At 46.9% G+C, this 16,474-nt stretch overlaps 1 protein-coding gene across 1 annotated transcript in view; it reads left to right on the forward strand.

The window, feature by feature from the left end:
- Window positions 1-16,474, forward strand: part of DOCK2 (dedicator of cytokinesis 2) — a 367,177-nt gene that overhangs the window by 300,766 nt on the left and 49,937 nt on the right. The window contains exons 31-33 of the mRNA XM_006906499.2: window positions 5,651-5,751; window positions 5,842-5,900; window positions 14,944-15,092. Coding sequence (XP_006906561.1) covers window positions 5,651-5,751; window positions 5,842-5,900; window positions 14,944-15,092 — 309 coding nt within the window. The remainder of the gene's footprint in view (window positions 1-5,650; window positions 5,752-5,841; window positions 5,901-14,943; window positions 15,093-16,474) is intronic.

A 16,474-nucleotide genomic window follows, 5' to 3' on the forward strand; every position in this document is an offset into this window, starting at 1 on the left:
CAAAGAGGCCTCCCTCACCTGACTCCTGTCTGAGGGCCCCGCCCTCAGCCCCACGGTCATTACGTACCACCACTTAGCCTGCTGCAGGCTCTTCAGGGCACTAAAGGTTATCTTATGTGTCTACATGCACATTTCCTCTCTTCCCTCCAGCAGAGCATGCGCTACATGAGTGCAAAGACTTTGTCTCACACAGTAGGTCTGACACACAATAGGTCTCCTTGAGAAGGTGATCTCGTAGGCTAAGAGCTATGAGAGCCCCTGCTGGAGAGCGCCAGCCTATAAATATTTAATAAACATTGTCTTTGAATAGGATTCTCTCCCACTACCTTGCATTCAAGTCAGGCAATGGAACTATAATGATAATGACGATAAGAGAGTGGCTGCCTTTCTGACGGCCTAGACGTGCACAGCCCATGAAAAGCGTCCTGTGGGCATTCTCTTCCTCAGTCCTTACAACTGCCCTACACGTTACTTACTGTCACTGTTATGTTTCTGCTGGAAGGATGTGGGAGTTAAGAGTCCAAGGCGATGAGTACATAGCCTGAAGTCACACAGTGCGTCAGCACAGAGTTGGGACTAAAGCATAACAGTGGCTGTCACAAAGGCCGCAGATCACCCCGTCCACATGCTAGACATAGAGTTCCATACCACATCGGGTTCACTGCCTGGCGGGGTCTGGGTGAGAGTTACAAATCTTTGACATGAGAACAAAACATGTCACTTTGGCCGTTTGGGTTGGGAGAAGTGTTGGATCTCCATCCACTGTGGCCCAGATGCCTGCGGTCTCCAGTTATGGTATGTTCAGGGAAGTTAATAAGGCCATTGCTTTTCTGGAGGGACAGCTTGGAACAGCTCACCTAGCGGGCAGCGGCAAGGCGGTGTTTGGGCCGTAAACCTGCGGGCTGCTTTGTTCATCTCCTGCAGGCATCGGCACCTGCGGCTTCGCCCCGGTGTCCTGACTCTGGCTCTGCCCCATGGTCCTGGGAGGGGACCTTCCAAGAGAAGCTTGGCCGCAGTCCTTCAGGCCATTCTTTTAGGTTTTATTCTGTTTTCCTGAAAGAAAATCTGCATCTGAGAGATGCCCAGAAAATTGGGCATTTTATACATGGAAGGTTTGAGGCTATGAGCTGTGAGACTTCAGGCAAATTACTTGATTTCTGTATGCCTGTTTCCTTGACATCAAATTATGACCCTACTAGTAGCTATCTTGTTGGTTTGGTGAGAGGATTAAACAAATTAATTCACAGAAAGTTCTTGGAACAGTGCCAGGAACATAGTAGCCGTTTAATAAATATTAGCTCATTATAATTATACTAATTGTTATCATTTCGATGATGATGATGGTCCTAAATGTGTCCGGTCTGAGAACTCACATGTCAGTTCTCGGTAGACAGGACAGTAGGGAGGCATCTTTCTGGTCACCACAACTAACCAGAGCCATAACATCCACAATATTTTGTAAAACAGGGAAGTGGCCAACATTACAAAATGAAATGTCTCTTTTTATAATGAGACTTTCTTAGATATTTATTGAAAAGTACTCAAGAACCAGGATCATTTTTCAACCTTATCTTTGTTCGCCCCACACCGTGTTCTCCTTACCCCACGCAAGAACGGATTTGCTCTCTGTACCCTGCCCGGAACACGCCTTGTTTCCTTCTTACGGTTTCATTAATTGTGCATTTAGTAAAGCAGCAGGAACAGCATCCATCACGAAGCACAGCCGGCCTTGGCAGCCCCTGTCCAGAGGAGGGGCAGGCGCAATGAGATTATCCGTGATGCCTTTTCCGGAACCGTGGCTTTATGACTTAAAGGGCAAAAAGCAAGTTGCTCTGTGGTGCCACTCTGTAGGTGACGAGACCTACAAATTACGAAAATGATGTTTTCTGCTTGGGGCTAAAATAATTTGCATTTCCAGGCCCTATTCAGGATGCTGGGCCCTGGCATTCACATCCATTTGCGTGGTCAGGGAAGACCAAGAAAGGATTTAGCGTTCAGCCCAGCAAGGATTTTTGTTTAAGAGCAGTTTTCATGGGTCCAGGCTATGGCCACATGCTTTGAGGATTTCAGAAGCACAGCAGAACACAGCTCTGCCCTCAAAGGATATGGAATCTCAATAGTAGGCTGTCAATCCATCTTCTAGCAGCCAAGCTTTTGGAGAAGGTGATTAGCCTTTATTAGCCTTCTGCTTAGGGCATTGTGATTCTCATAACCCTGTGAGTTTGGGATATACCCATTTTACTTACAAATAAACTGGCCTTCAGAAAAGCGGTTGACTTTTTTGTTAAAGTCATCTAACTACTCGGCGGGGCTGCTGGGATTCAGACCCGTCTGCAAGCCCAAGCTCTTCCACTCTTCTGTACTGTCTCTTAGAAACGGGGTGCCTTTCAAATTTCGGAGACAACTCTATTTAGCTCTAGAAACGCTGTCCTTGTTAGCCCTTGCTGGTCCTGGGATGGAGAGCTCTATGATGATTGGCCAGAGGATTAGACTTTCCATGTTGGAAACTCCGATTGGCCCCAGAATCCATGGTTATACCTTGGATGTGCTCTTTGGCTCCAGGAAAATTGTTTCTGTCTTAGGCAGCTGTCTGATTGCTCCTAAGATCATTCTCTCTACTTGGAAAACTCTAACTGGCTCTGTGTCTGATAATCCCAGCCTTAGCATCGAGGCATTTCTGAATCAGTTTCTTGGGACCGAACCACCTTGGGATTATTTTTGAACCTGTACTAGAGACCCTGTGAAATGAAAAGGCAGGCTTGTTCTTTATAATGGGAAATGTAATCAGTAATGGTTTAAAAAAAAAAAAGAAAAAGTACAAGAAGAAGTGTACACACAGACGGAGCATCCGTGGAAACGTTGACGAGGCCCATGGCACCACCCAGAGGGAGGCTCACAGTGGGACAGCTCCGCCAGGCAGGAAGACGGGCACAGGCACGGGGAATGGCTTCTTCGGCACTTTCTGCTTCAGCTTGAGGGCCCCAGACAACTTCTGGCCTGATGTCCCTAACCTGATCCGTAACTGGAATTTTCCTCTCCCAGAATCAATAACATCCCCAGAATGGTCACAGCACCTGTGCCTTTAGAGCTCAGAGGAGGGCACACTGGTTGCATTTCAGCAACCCTGATGTTCTGGGCACTGTTTTTCTTTTCAGTTGGAATTTGGAGTAAATAATAATTCAAGACCATTGAGAAACCATCTTATAGGATCAATAATCCTTCATCTCTCTGTTATAAAAACTGCAAAACATCAGGTGAACCAGCGAAAACCTTAACCAACAACTGAGGCTAAAGGAAACTGAGAAAGGAGAAGAAAAGTAATTTTAGCAGAAAAGCAGAATGGATAAAGAACACAGCAAGCGCCGGAGTGAGATTAACTTGGATTTAAATGCCACTTTCACCATTCTGTAGCTGTGTGACCCCGGGCAAGGCATTTAACCCTCTGGGCCTCAGTTTCCTGATCTCTCAAATGGGGAGAATAATAATACAAATCTCAGAGTTTCTCAGAAGGATTTAACAACAATGCCCGCAGAGCGTGGGTCTTATTGATGAACACATTCAACAAACATTTCCTGAGCGCATGGCTGCATTAGATGCAATGCTAGATTTCGGATATACGAAAGTGAATAAAATATGAGGTACTTGCCTGCATGATGCTTATATCCAGTAGAGGGGACAGAAAATAAGTTAGTTCTGCTGAAAATGTGTCATAAATCCTGTGAACAGGGTGTAATGAGGGTGAATAACAGGTGAGTCTGCTTGAGTCCCAGGAAGTGATTTTTGAACTGTGATCACAAGACTGAGTAGGAGTTTACCAGGTAGAGACTTCCTCATTTGGTCCTTATAACTACCCCTTTCAGATACCATTACCTCATTTTCCAGGTAAGGAAACTGAGACTCTGAGAGGTAGGGTGCCTTGCTCATGGTAACGGAGCTGGTGATGAGACTGGAATCCTGGAAGGCGACCTGACAGTATCTATGAAAACGATCAACCAAGAGAATAAAAAAACAACAAAATCTGCATAGACCCTTTGTCTTCACAGTTGCAGCCCTAGGAATGTTTACTGCATTACAGTCTCTCATGGATAAAGATGTATAAACAAGGGTGTCAATTACGGCACCGATGCTAAAGAAGAAAGAAGCTGGAGTCGGGCTAAATATCACGAAGAGGGAACTGGTTAGAATGGAAGCACATCCTTACAGCAGGATGCCGTGACACAGTGAAGGAGAAGGAAGCAGATCTATGTGCGCCGATACGGGAGCATCCGCAAGACAGATTCAGGAGGAAAACGCAGCAAAGTATGGCAGACTGTTAAAAATGTCTATCCGTATGTTTGTTTATACATACAAAATTTGGGGAAAGATAGCCAAGAAATTGTTAAGATTTTCTTCTGGGAAATTAGATGAGGATCCAAGGTAGGGTTGAAAATAACTTTTTTTTTCCAAGTGTGTTTTACCGGTATAATTTTTTAAGCTTTAATTAAAAATAACTAAATTCTGGTTACACCCACTCGCAATGGGACTTTGGCTGGATTTCACTGTTTACATCTGTGAAATAAGAAAGTTGGATCAGATAACCCTTCGATTTATTCCAGCTCTAATCTTCTATTGTCCTATGACTTTAAAATATTAAATTCCCAATCAGAAATCACCTTACCTCTTCCCCAGGAAAGGGGAGCCATGCGTTTTGCAAAAGCCCCTCTGGCTTTTCTGAGCCAGCTGATCTGGGCACTTAGGAGACATGCCACCAGGCGGCTGGGTGCAGGGAGATAAAAAAAAAAATCTGAGACCTCTCGAAACAACTGGAGAATTTCTCTAACGATATGGTGATCAATAAGTGTTTTTCTGGAGCCCAGCTCTTATGCAAGCCATTGTGCTGAGGATGGCGTTGGGGATCCAAATAAATGAAAGACAGTTGGAAAGACGAGGCATACAAATATTCTTCAACCAGTGCCACCGCCGGCACCACCTTTCCGTTTACTGCGCACTGGGCACATGCTAAGCCTGTAGTGGATGCCTTCATGATCATATCATCTCATTCAGCAATTATAACAATCCTTTATGGTAGTTACTGTTATTTTTCTCATAGGTTAAAAAAAAAAAAGAAAGAAAGAAAGTTCAGGGAACTAGCCAAAGACAACCCAGCTAGTAAGAGCTAGTACTGGTATCTGTACCCGGGTCTGTGGGAAGCCGATGCTGTGCTCTTAGCGGCTGGATGCCATTGGGAGGTGTGAGGGAATTCAGGAGGACTCCCAGAGAGGCTGAGCGCCCCTCACTTAGCCCTCACCCTCTAAGCTGAAGCGGAGGAGCCAGCTCATGGGGCACCCAGCTGGGGCGAGTTATTTGTCTTTGGAAAAACGAATGCAGCAAAACAAGAAGAAAAGCAGCCCTAAAATCCTCCTCCATGCCCAAATCCTGTCATCAGAGATGGGACACGGTCAGCGCCTCGAGAAATGTATCCATTGTCCTCGCTTTGGCCAGGATGTTAATTTCAGAGTCAGTGCCAGTTAGAAAATTGCAGTGCACAGAATTAAGCTGGTTCTGCCTCTGTCTTCTGCCATCGTCATAAATTATTCACGTTACCCAGCATTTAATATGCCTTCCCACTTCAGACCCTCTTCATGACTGTTCTCTACTCTTTCATTTACAGCTGTGGAATAACTATTTTCATCTGGCGGTGGCTTTTATCACTCAGGATTCTCTGCAGCTGGAGCAGTTCTCGCACGCCAAATACAACAAAATCCTGAATAAGTAGGTTGCATGTTTGGATCTCCTGAAGGGGGTGTTTCCTGAGAATCTCCGAGATGGTGCCTGAAGCAGACGTTTTTTTGTTCTTCCTAGGTATGGGGACATGAGACGGCTAATTGGCTTCTCCATCCGTGATATGTGGTACAAGCTTGGTGAGTAGGCACACGCATCCAGACAGACACATCTGCACCCGCCAAGCTCCTTCTTGAAGACCATCTGTTAGAGGGCTACAGGGATTTCAGCAGTGGGAGCTTGAAATAACAGTTTATCACTGTATGCACCTCGGGTCCTTAATAAGTGTCTGATAAGAGAGGGTGCCCGTCCCCACCCACCTCCCCCAGACAGCTGTGAATCGGCTTGTGCTTGATGCCCCTGGGGGTTAAAATGTCAAATTGGAATTTACAAGAAGGAAGAAGGGCGGGACAGCTGTGAGACTTCACGATTTTACACATCGCACGTGTGCTCCTGGTGATCGGTGGGCTGTTCTGCATCCTGCATCTTACGTGATGTTGTGATCCATAAAAGACCATCTAGCCTCATGGGGAAGAATTGGTTCTGTGAAAGACAGGGGTCTTTTGTGACTTGATTTGAGCCGGACAGTGACCCCAGCAGCTGTCTCTGCCTTGGTGAGCTACAGGAATCCTGTAAGAGCTGAGTGGTACCCGTGGGAGGAAGAAAGGGAGATGGAATCAGTCTGAGTCAGGCCTGTGCTAAGCAGATCTTTTTTAATCTTCACATTACCTCCTGCAAGATGGAAATTTTCCCCTTCTTTTTATTGATCAGAAAACTTAGCGTAGGAAGTAGCTTGCTTGAGATCAAACAGCTACAAATCCCAGAGGTTGGTTTTGCTTCCACAAAGATGGGGGCCACATACTTTGCCTGAGGCCTGACTCAACATGTGCTGAAGGGGTGAGGGGATGGACGGATTAGTGAGGAGCAATGGGTAATGAGGTGCTTTTACTTCTGGTTTTTGGAGCCTCCTTGACTCTCTGCTGCTGAGTTGCTCTGCCATGGGCTTTGACATTGAGCCGCTTCAGCCAGACACTTGCAGGGACTGTGCTCATCTCTTGGGTTCAACCCGAATGATCTCCCTGACCTTGCTTGTCGCTTCCCCAGACCTCTTTGTGTCCTTCAGTCCTCATCTGTTTCTCGGATAGCAGTTTCTTGCCCTTTCCAGCAAGGGCCATCTTTGCAGGGGAAGCACAGCGTGTAGAGTAGCAGTCTGGGTCCGTGCTTGCTGGCAGCACTGGACTCGGGCTAAGAGCGTGCACTGGGAACAGGAGGGCTGTGAAGTGGCTCACCAAATCAAAGGGGAATCTGGGGACGAGGCCCAGAACAGACTGCCACGTCTCTGCCTTGGGCCTTGCCCTGTCGTTTACAAGCTATGAGGTCCAAAGCAAGGGGACCGTGTGACACTGGGTGGGAGGGGAAATAGCACTGTCTCTCGGGTGCCTATAAGGATCATAAGAGCGAAAACTGAGAGAGACACTGAAGTCACAGAGGCCATACCCATGTCAGAATTTTTGTCATTTTCACCCTTGCCCCATCAGGACAGAAAATGATTTTCTTGTTCTGGCCCCTTAATCATCAATGCCAGGCCTGTATCACCGGGGCCTGAAGGGCCAGGCCCAGGCAGATGATGTAAAAGAGCTAAGGGGCTGGGGCACCTTAAACCAGCAGAAATCCGTAAAGTGGGGACTGTCAGCATTTGGGGTTGGATAAATCTTTATCGTAGAGGCTGCCCTGTGCATTGTGGGATATGTAATAGTATCCTTGACCTCTACTCACTGGTTCCCAACAGCATCCTCCCTAGTTGTAACAACCAAAAAAGTCTCTAGACATTGCCAAACGTCCTGGGGGGGTGGGAGGATGGGAGCGGGCGGGATGTGCAACACTACCCCTATCTGAAAACCACTGTCATAAAGAAATATCATCTCTACCCTCTTTTTCTAGAAAAGCAGGCCTGTCTCTATCCTTGTTTTTCCACTTTAGATTAAAACAAGGATATAAGAAATATTTTGTTTCATTTACCATTACTCTGTAATAGGCAAAAAACAAAAAAGTATAATGCAAGCGCAGGCCTACCTGGTCGCAGCACCTGGCCTCAGGGGCAGGTGTACGGGAAGGAGCAGCGGGGCCTGGAAAAAAGTGAAGCAGATGTGCCAGCTGAAAGGGGCAGTCACTGTCTGGCTTCACTGATCGCCGTCCTATCAGAACATGAGGCCGATGTTGTCACATCTAGTGTTGCAAAAGAAGTCAGGAAACAGAATTTTTCATTGCATTTTCCACTTTATGAATATTGATAAGTGATTTAAAGTTTTTAGGAAAGATTGAATATGCCCAGTGAAACTCGGGCCCGGATTTGGTTTGCATACGAGTTCGCATTGTTCGCTTCACAACGGCCAAGGCTAGAGGAAGCCCTGGTGGGCTTCCCTTCCCAGATGCGCCCCGGGCAATGCCAGAATTACAGAGCAGGAATCTGTGCGTTTTCTCTAGTTCTGTCACGTAGCCTGCTCTTTGTGGAATGTCCTTCACTGTCGTTGATTTGCACACAGAGATTTTATTTAGGTATAATGTTTTGGCAGGCTTTCCTGCACTCCCAATTATGCTGATGAATGAAAAGATGCCACCAAATATTCCACCTGCTGAGAATCACAGACTGTCCGAGCTGGAAGGGCCCATTAGAGATCATACTGTCCAGCATTTTTCAAACATTTATTTTTATCTGAGGACCAATCAAAAAAAAAATCTCATGCTCAATCCATATGTTGGATGAAAGCTGAGCTGATCTGTTTGAAGTGGACTCGGGGCCCAGAGCCTATTATAATAGTCACTCTTGAGCTCATCATGTGGACCCTGAGGATTTTCTGAGGAGAAATCCTGAAGCATTTCGGACAATAGTACAGTTCTGGTCCAACCCACCATTTTACCAATGAGGAGACCGAGGCTCAGAGAGGCGAAGAGGTATGTACCAGGTCCCACGGTGGATTAGAGGCAGATTCACCCTGGCCTGAGTGTTCGTCCTGAAGTATCACAGACTCCTTGTTGTTTGCGAAATACCTGTAGGATGAATTAATGCAATTAAAAGATAATGCTTTTCAGGGTTTGGGGTTGCAAGAACAAGACCCTGACTGTGGCCGCCTTAGTCAGAGAAGGCACTCATGAGAAGGACAAGGAGAACCAGGCTGTGAAGGACCGGGCCAGAGCCTCTCCAGCATCCAGGGCAGGTGGTGCGGCTTTGCTTTCGGGGTGTTTCATCGCTCTCCTGAAGAGCCGGTCTCCAGGGGACACAGCTCTATTGGCCTCCCTTGGATGACCTCTCCATTGCCACTCCCACCAAGCCTACATCCATCGAGGGAGGCAGAGTTTCCCAAAATAAAACATTTATGGAGTTATGGAGAGGTCAAACAAAGCCACAGATGTCCACTGCAGAAAACCAGAGTAAAGGATGTTTTTGCAAACATGCCCCCCCTCCCCCACTTCTTAGCCTGGACTCTGAGGAAGAGGAAGTATATCATCAGTCTGAAAGCGTTTTCCTGCTACTCATTAGTTACATGGCTGCTTCTTGCCTGTCTCCCTCGGGAATAAGAGAACAGGAAGAGGAGGCCAGCCTAGCGAATGCATGACTCCCCATCCCCACCCCGCCCTGCCTTCTACCGGGTGCTGGCATTAGCAGGCTTCCTCCAAGCATGCCAATGAGGTAACCCTCAGGATCCAAACCAGGACTAAGCACTTTATACACTAGGGACCCATGTAGTGAGGACGCCGAATTGGGTACTGATAGGTTTTAGAGTGTAATTCATAGAACATCCAAGACAGAGTAAAACAGAAACCGTCTGGCAGACATGGCTGAGTGCTCACGCAAAAGCCCTTCTTCCCCTCCTCCTGGATAACTGAACCCTGATTTTTTTTTGTGATCACAATTTGCTCAATTAACAATGTATTTGTAGTAGGTTAGGTCACGTGACCCAGCTCTGTCTGGTGAGCATCAGCAGAAGCAAACTGGTTGGTCTTCAGGATCGCAGTTTTTCCCCAATTAAATCAAGAGGGAAGGGACAGATTCAATGAGCACACACGTTTTTTGCCCAGAGCCCTCCCCGCTCTTTTTTTCTGGAAAACAAGACTGTGGAATGTGCAGTAGCACCTTACAGCCATGACGACGGCCGCATGGTAAGGAAGGAGGAGCAGCTCTGGACTGACCGACCGTCTTTTGAGTTCTCGTTAAAGAAGAAAACTAAAGCAGAACTTACTCAGTTTAGCCATAGTAATCAGATTTCTATTTCACCCCTAAGTGATACACCATCTACGTCAACCCTCTGACTTTATAGGAGAGGTCACTGAGGCCCAGAGAGGCGCAAGGACATTCCCAAGGTCAACAACAAATCAGTGACTCAGCTGAGGAGAAAGCCTGTCTCCTGACCCCATGCCCAATGTTCGGACTAATTTTTTTCAGAATATGCAAGTTACTTTCAAAGGATGTGAAATAGCAAACTTACTATGTTTTTCAAAGACTACTGATAATGAGTAAATCATAATGTGTGTTAAGTTTGTAAATTTTGTTTTAATGCCCAAAGCAATCAAGGCGGCATCTCCATGATCATCAGTATCATCATCATCTTCTCATCAGGAAAGATTTGAGTAACCCTGTGATTATAAGATAGCTAATTGCAGAGATAATCTCAGGCTTGAAGATTATTTCACATTCTTCAGTGAGAAGTCTAGACTAAGTGTGCGACTGTGTATGTGCCTGTGTATGTGTGTGTCTGTGTGTGTGTGTGCGCGTGTGCGTGCGTGCGCGCACACACGTGCGCTTTTGTGAGCGGGCAGGTGCAGGGAGGTTTTGATGGAGAGAAGGACCACAGGTAGTTACCAGGACCCTGCCACTAAAGGGTTAATGCCATTTGTGTTTTTGCATCCTGGGACGTTGCCAAATGTACTTTTTCTGAGAGTGTAGCATCATAATGTAGCAGAAACATTCGTTTCCGCTTGGAGTGAATCAACGCACATTTTTTCAAAATGACTTTGCTCTTAACCACTCCACATTCACTTGGGTTAACATCGGGCTACTGTGTTAACGGTCTTTGTGGAAAAGAAAGACAAATTCCAGCGGCTGGCATCATGGCCTCGCTTGTAGCGGGGTAGCTCCTGGCAAAGCTGTGAGAGCGACTAGGTCATTATTTTTTAAGCATCTAAGGAGTATCCAGCTCGGCCATAAGCTCCAGGGGAGGGTGAGAGAGTTGGGGACGTGTGAGGCACAGTCCCTGCCCTGCCAGGAAGAGCCACCATCTAGTTCTAAGAGTAGAACAAAATAAGAGTTAAAAGGCAAACCAAGCTTATGCTTTTTTTTTTTTTTAACATAAACTACGTTATGGAATCTCAGGAGTTCAGGCAAACAGGAGATAAGTGAGGATGGCTCCACCGGGTAAACGACTCCTGAATTAGACTCCTGTGGCCATTGTCAGTACCGAAAGAAAGATGGAGAAAGAGCAGGTGTTTCAGGATCGCAACCAGCCTAAGCAAGCATGCCTTCTTAGGGCTGGGGAGAAGCTGCTGGCAAGAAATAGGAAATGGGATTAGAGAGGCATCTATCTATCCATTCATTTATTTATTCATTCGCCTAGCAACAAATACTGAGCCCTGGTATGCAGAATAATAACTCCCCGAAGACGCCTGGGTCCTAATCCCCGGAACTTGCGTATATCTTACCTCACATGGCAAAGTGGACTTTTCAGGCATGATTAAGGATCTTGAAGATGGTGAGAGTATCCTGCGTTGGTTCTTTAGGCGGAACCAATGCAGTTACTTACAGGGTCCTTACACATGAAAAAAGGAGGCAGGGGAGTCAGAGAGAGATTTGAAGAAGCTACACTGCTAGCTTTGAAGATGCAAGAAGGGGCCATGAGCCGAGGAACGTGGCGGCCTCTGAAGCCGATCCTCTCAGCCAGAGGGCCCCTCCCGTCTCACATTTCATAACGTGAGCTACTTGACCAACTTCGTTCTCAGCTCAGCTCACAATTATCCCCTTTCTCCTTCCCTCCCTTCCTTCTAACCTTTCTTTCTATTTTGCCAAGTCATTGTCTTGGGGCCCCCCGACCCCTCACATTCATTCTCACTGTCTCCTCCTGAGACGGGTGACAGATGAGGCCATTGCACAGCTGAGACCCGAGGCCAGAGAGCTCACGGGACTCCTTCCCACCCACACGCCTCAACTCTTCTCTGAGCCTCATTACCACCACCCCTTCCCAAAGCCTGTGCGACTCGGCATTTAGATTTACCCTGCTGGCTTGCTGGCACTTGAAAAACCTAATTGATATCTGTTCCCAGTGAGATTTAGCTTTCATTATATAAAAAAGATCCTCTCAACAATTCCCTTCCTTGCCTTTTTTCAAATACAGTAGCAGGTGTGTCTCTTGAATGAGGATCTTTTTTCCAAATGAGTTTGCATTCAATTAGCCACAAATATATTCTGTGTGTGTATGCACACACATGCGCATTTACGTATATAAAGACCACGCACATACATATTCAGATTACCTGAGCATAAAATCCCATGAGCTGAAATTCCATTTCTGATATAAATGAGTGAAATTTCTTTGTAAAGGCCGTTGAGATCACACTGTGTTTAGAGATCAGCATCTCTCCTCCTTCCTGATTTTTCTAAACATCTCTTCTACTGACTGCAAAGAATACGGGTCACAAGTATCTGAGAAGTCCCTGGTCTGCGGCTTGTCTGCTCTTTATTTTAAACCATCTTAAATATATCCTTATCACACCCAATGCCCTCCAGTATTCTAAAGGCCTTTGTTGCATAAGCAATTTCTCTATTCCATGGTGGCTTATCTGACAGTTTCCCATTTACCTTCTACTTATTATTGCCCTCGACTCTGAATTTTAAAACTCCGCTGTGGGTTTAAAGGATCTTGAAGGACAAAATCAAAAACCTAGATTAGCAATTACTACAACCCTCCTAGAAAGTAAGATTTTTTTTTATTTGGGCCAAAGCGAAGACTCGAGACTCAAATGTAATCCAAATGCATCATATAATGAAGCCGATATCCTAGAAAAGTGTCTTTATCTTTCATTTAACTCTGCCTGACTTCACCATTTCATTCTCCCTAACTGAATATATTCCTAGAATGATGCCTTTTTTATCTGAATTCTGGGGAACTACTCCGACATTAAGCCTCATTTAGGCTGGATGATGAAAATTCTTTTTTTTTTTTTTTTATTTTTTTTTACTGCCTTCTCGCTTGTCTCCTTTTCTCGGCTTTGATCAAAAGCAGTAGCGCCAGGCTATATGTCATATCACCTGAGCGTCTGTGCCCCTAGAAACTCTCTGCCCCGGGCAGAGACCACCCAAGTTCGTCCTGACAATGGAGAAAACCAGGATGGGGTTCTCGGGTCTGATACTCAAGAGGAGAACGAGGCAGCTGCTGATGTGCCTTCTCGCTTGTCTCCTTTTCTCGGCTTTGATCAAAAGCAGTAGCGCCAGGCTATATGTCATATCACCTGAGCGTCTGTGCCCCTAGAAACTCTCTGCCCCGGGCAGAGACCACCCAAGTTCGTCCTGACAATGGAGAAAACCAGGATGGGGTTCTCGGGTCTGATACTCAAGAGGAGAACGAGGCAGCTGCTGATGAAACACCCGGGTGTCGGCTTCAATGGCAGGGCCCCTTGGATGTGCTTGCCCTCGCTCCCCAGGAAATCCTGCCAGCACTAAGCACCCCCTTCCTTCCCCTTCTCTGCCACACTGATGTGTGTGTTCTGAGGAGTTTGCGCCAGTCTGCTCTGCCAGGCTCCCCTTTGTGGCTCATTTGGGCCAAACATCACAACAGTAATCGCTAACACTATTGTAAATATGCTTTGTGCCAAGCACTGTTCTAGGCACTTGGTAAACAATAGGTCATTTATTCTTCATAACGACCCTATGAAACAAATATTATTATTCTCCCATGTTACAGATGAGGACGCCGAGGTTCCAGGAGGTGAGATTAACTTGCCCACTGTCATTTAGCTAGCCGATAGTGGAGGCTCTTGATTCTAGCTCCAGAATCAGTGCTCTTAACCAGTAGGGCACACTACCTGGGCCCCTGGGCACTGATTCTTCTGGGCTCTGTGCTAAGTACACGCAGGAATATTTTCACATGGTCTTCTCAACAGGTGGGCACTGCTATTGCCTTTTTATAAGACATATATTCAGATCACATAGCAAGTGAGTGTAAGAGCTAGACAAAATCATTTCCTCATTCCACAGACATTCACTGAGTATCTAATATGTCCTGTGCTCAGTGCCACAGATACAGCGGTGAGAACAGACATGGTCTCTACTCTCATGCAGTTCTCGGTGGGGGAGGCAGATGTTTATCGAATGATTCCTCAAAGACATCATTGCAAAGGTGGATGGGAAGATAGTCAGGTGTCTGACCCAGCTGGGGTGGGGGAGTGGGCAAGCGGTGGGCTTTTCTCAGCACATCCATCCAGTGGGACCCATCCAGGGGAAGCCAGGTGGTCATGGAGGTGGTCGGGTGCAGTAGGGGAAAATGTCAACGAAGGAGCAGTGTCCTGCTAGTGCAGGAAGGGAGGTGAGTTTGTGACACCGGAGCTAGGCCAGCATGGCTAGGATGCCAGCGACGAGGGGAAGGGGGCGCAGGAACGCCTTGAAATGAGGCGGAAGCAATGAGAAGCTGCAGTTCATCTGACCCTAAAGCGATGTTTTAACCCCCACTGTACCACTGACCATACTATTAGAGCGGATTCTTAGCAATAAATTCTGCTTTCGTGTTTCATCAAACAGTTGGTAAAAGTGTGTTTTCCAACTCTCGGAAACACATTTTGTGTCACAGACAGGCACAATTTCAAATATCCCCGTGATTTACCATCGCTAACATATTCCATCAGGGCCCCGTTTGCCAAGGAGATCGTGCAGGTGAAAACTCTTGTAAACAGCAGTGCGCTTTACACGCAGCGGTGTTATTATCCTTAATAACGGAGCTCGTTTGGTGTGATGCATGCATCTCCTGCAGGAGTTAATGTATGTAAAATGTTCAAAATGGTGCCTGGCTCCTGGTAAACAACGGTTACAAGTGTTGACTATTGTTTTTACTGTTCCGCCTCCCATTTTTCGTTCCCCAAGCTTGGTCTGAGGAGGACCTGTGCATCGTGAAAACCGTTTTACGTGCCCCTCTTCTCTTCCAGGCCAGAACAAAATCTGCTTCATCCCGGGCATGGTGGGACCTATATTAGAGATGACACTTATCCCCGAGGCTGAGCTCCGGAAAGCCACCATACCAATCTTCTTCGACATGATGCTGTGTGAATATCAAAAGAATGGGGATTTCAAAAAGGTAAAAAACGAGGCTGGAAACTCATGCCAGCATCCCTAATCCTCAGCCCATTTCCTTATAATGATATCCTCGTTCCATCCGCCTGGGCTCCATTCAGAGGCTTGACGGGAGGATGGGGACATTTATTCATGTGCCCGGAATGAGCTGGCAGATCGGATTTGGTCAGTATTCTGTCACGCTTTCCTGCCCGAGGCCAAGATTAAAATGCACTTTCTCGCGGTGTGTCAGCTTAGGCCCTTTCTCAACAGTGTAAGGTCCCCAAGGTATGTCCAGAGGCCCGCCCCTCCCACCTGCCCTGATCTTGCACCCGCCTCTGGCTGGCACTTTCTCTCCTGGGATAAGTGGAAGATCTGTATTATCTCATGCATCATGCTCAGCCGTGCTTCAAAGGTGACAGCAAATGGAGTCAGAGACCTGTCGCTAAGGAGCGACCTGTGGATCTGCCATGGGAACAGGTGGCTTTTCCCAGCGTGCAGGGAGTGGGCAACTTGTGGAACGCCAAGGGCATTGGCCAAGTATTTTCACTGAAAATCTTATCGGACTTGAAGGATGAGGACCATTTTCTGGGCCCAGTCACTCAAGAAGTTTCTGACGGTGGGATAAGCAGCCACTTCCACAGTAGACTCCCGCCAGCGTTCAGTGGTTTAATCCCGGCGTAGGACGGCTGGTCTTTAAGTCCTGTCAAGGTCGCCTTCATGGCCCCCTCAGAACTCGCCCCTCGGTCCTCCCTGCCGCACCGTCTCCCCTGGTTTTACTTCTGACTGGGCTCCCCGCCGCCCCCCTGCATTTTTGCCTCTCACTTTATACTATATCCTGCCACCAGACAATTTTCCTTAAAACCAGTACTTAAAAGGCAGCAGATTCTGAACAGCTTTTCCTAAAATTCCCTAGGATCTGACCCGTCCCTTGCTCCTCGGTTCTCTAATCCGCTCCCAGTAGAGTCCAAACCCTTCAGCCTGCATCCAGGGCCCTCCTGCCTCTGACCTTCAGTGAACTCTGCAGCTGATTCTCCCATCCCTTCTCCCCACTTTACCCATTCCGTGGTCATTTCCTGTATGGCGTCACCTAGGCGATCATCCTCCTTCGTGTGTTTCTTCTTCCTGCTCCTCTGCCACATTTGTTGCCAACACCTTCTAAACTCCTACTCATCCCACAAAGCTCTTCCCGAGGCTGTGTGCTTTGCTCTCTGTTCCTATGCCATTTTATCTGCCTGAGGTGTGATCATTACATACCGCCTTGCATTATACTCATTTCTGTGCCTTTTTGTGCATCCTCCTCATCCTCCTCTAATGAAAGTGATGATGATGGTGATGATGATGATGATGATGATGATGATGATGGCAACAATGACCACCGTTAACTGGTGTGTACTACGTGTGAGG

Source organism: Pteropus alecto, unplaced genomic scaffold (assembly GCF_000325575.1).
Source record: "Pteropus alecto unplaced genomic scaffold, ASM32557v1 scaffold40, whole genome shotgun sequence".
Taxonomy (NCBI): Eukaryota; Metazoa; Chordata; class Mammalia; order Chiroptera; family Pteropodidae; genus Pteropus; species Pteropus alecto.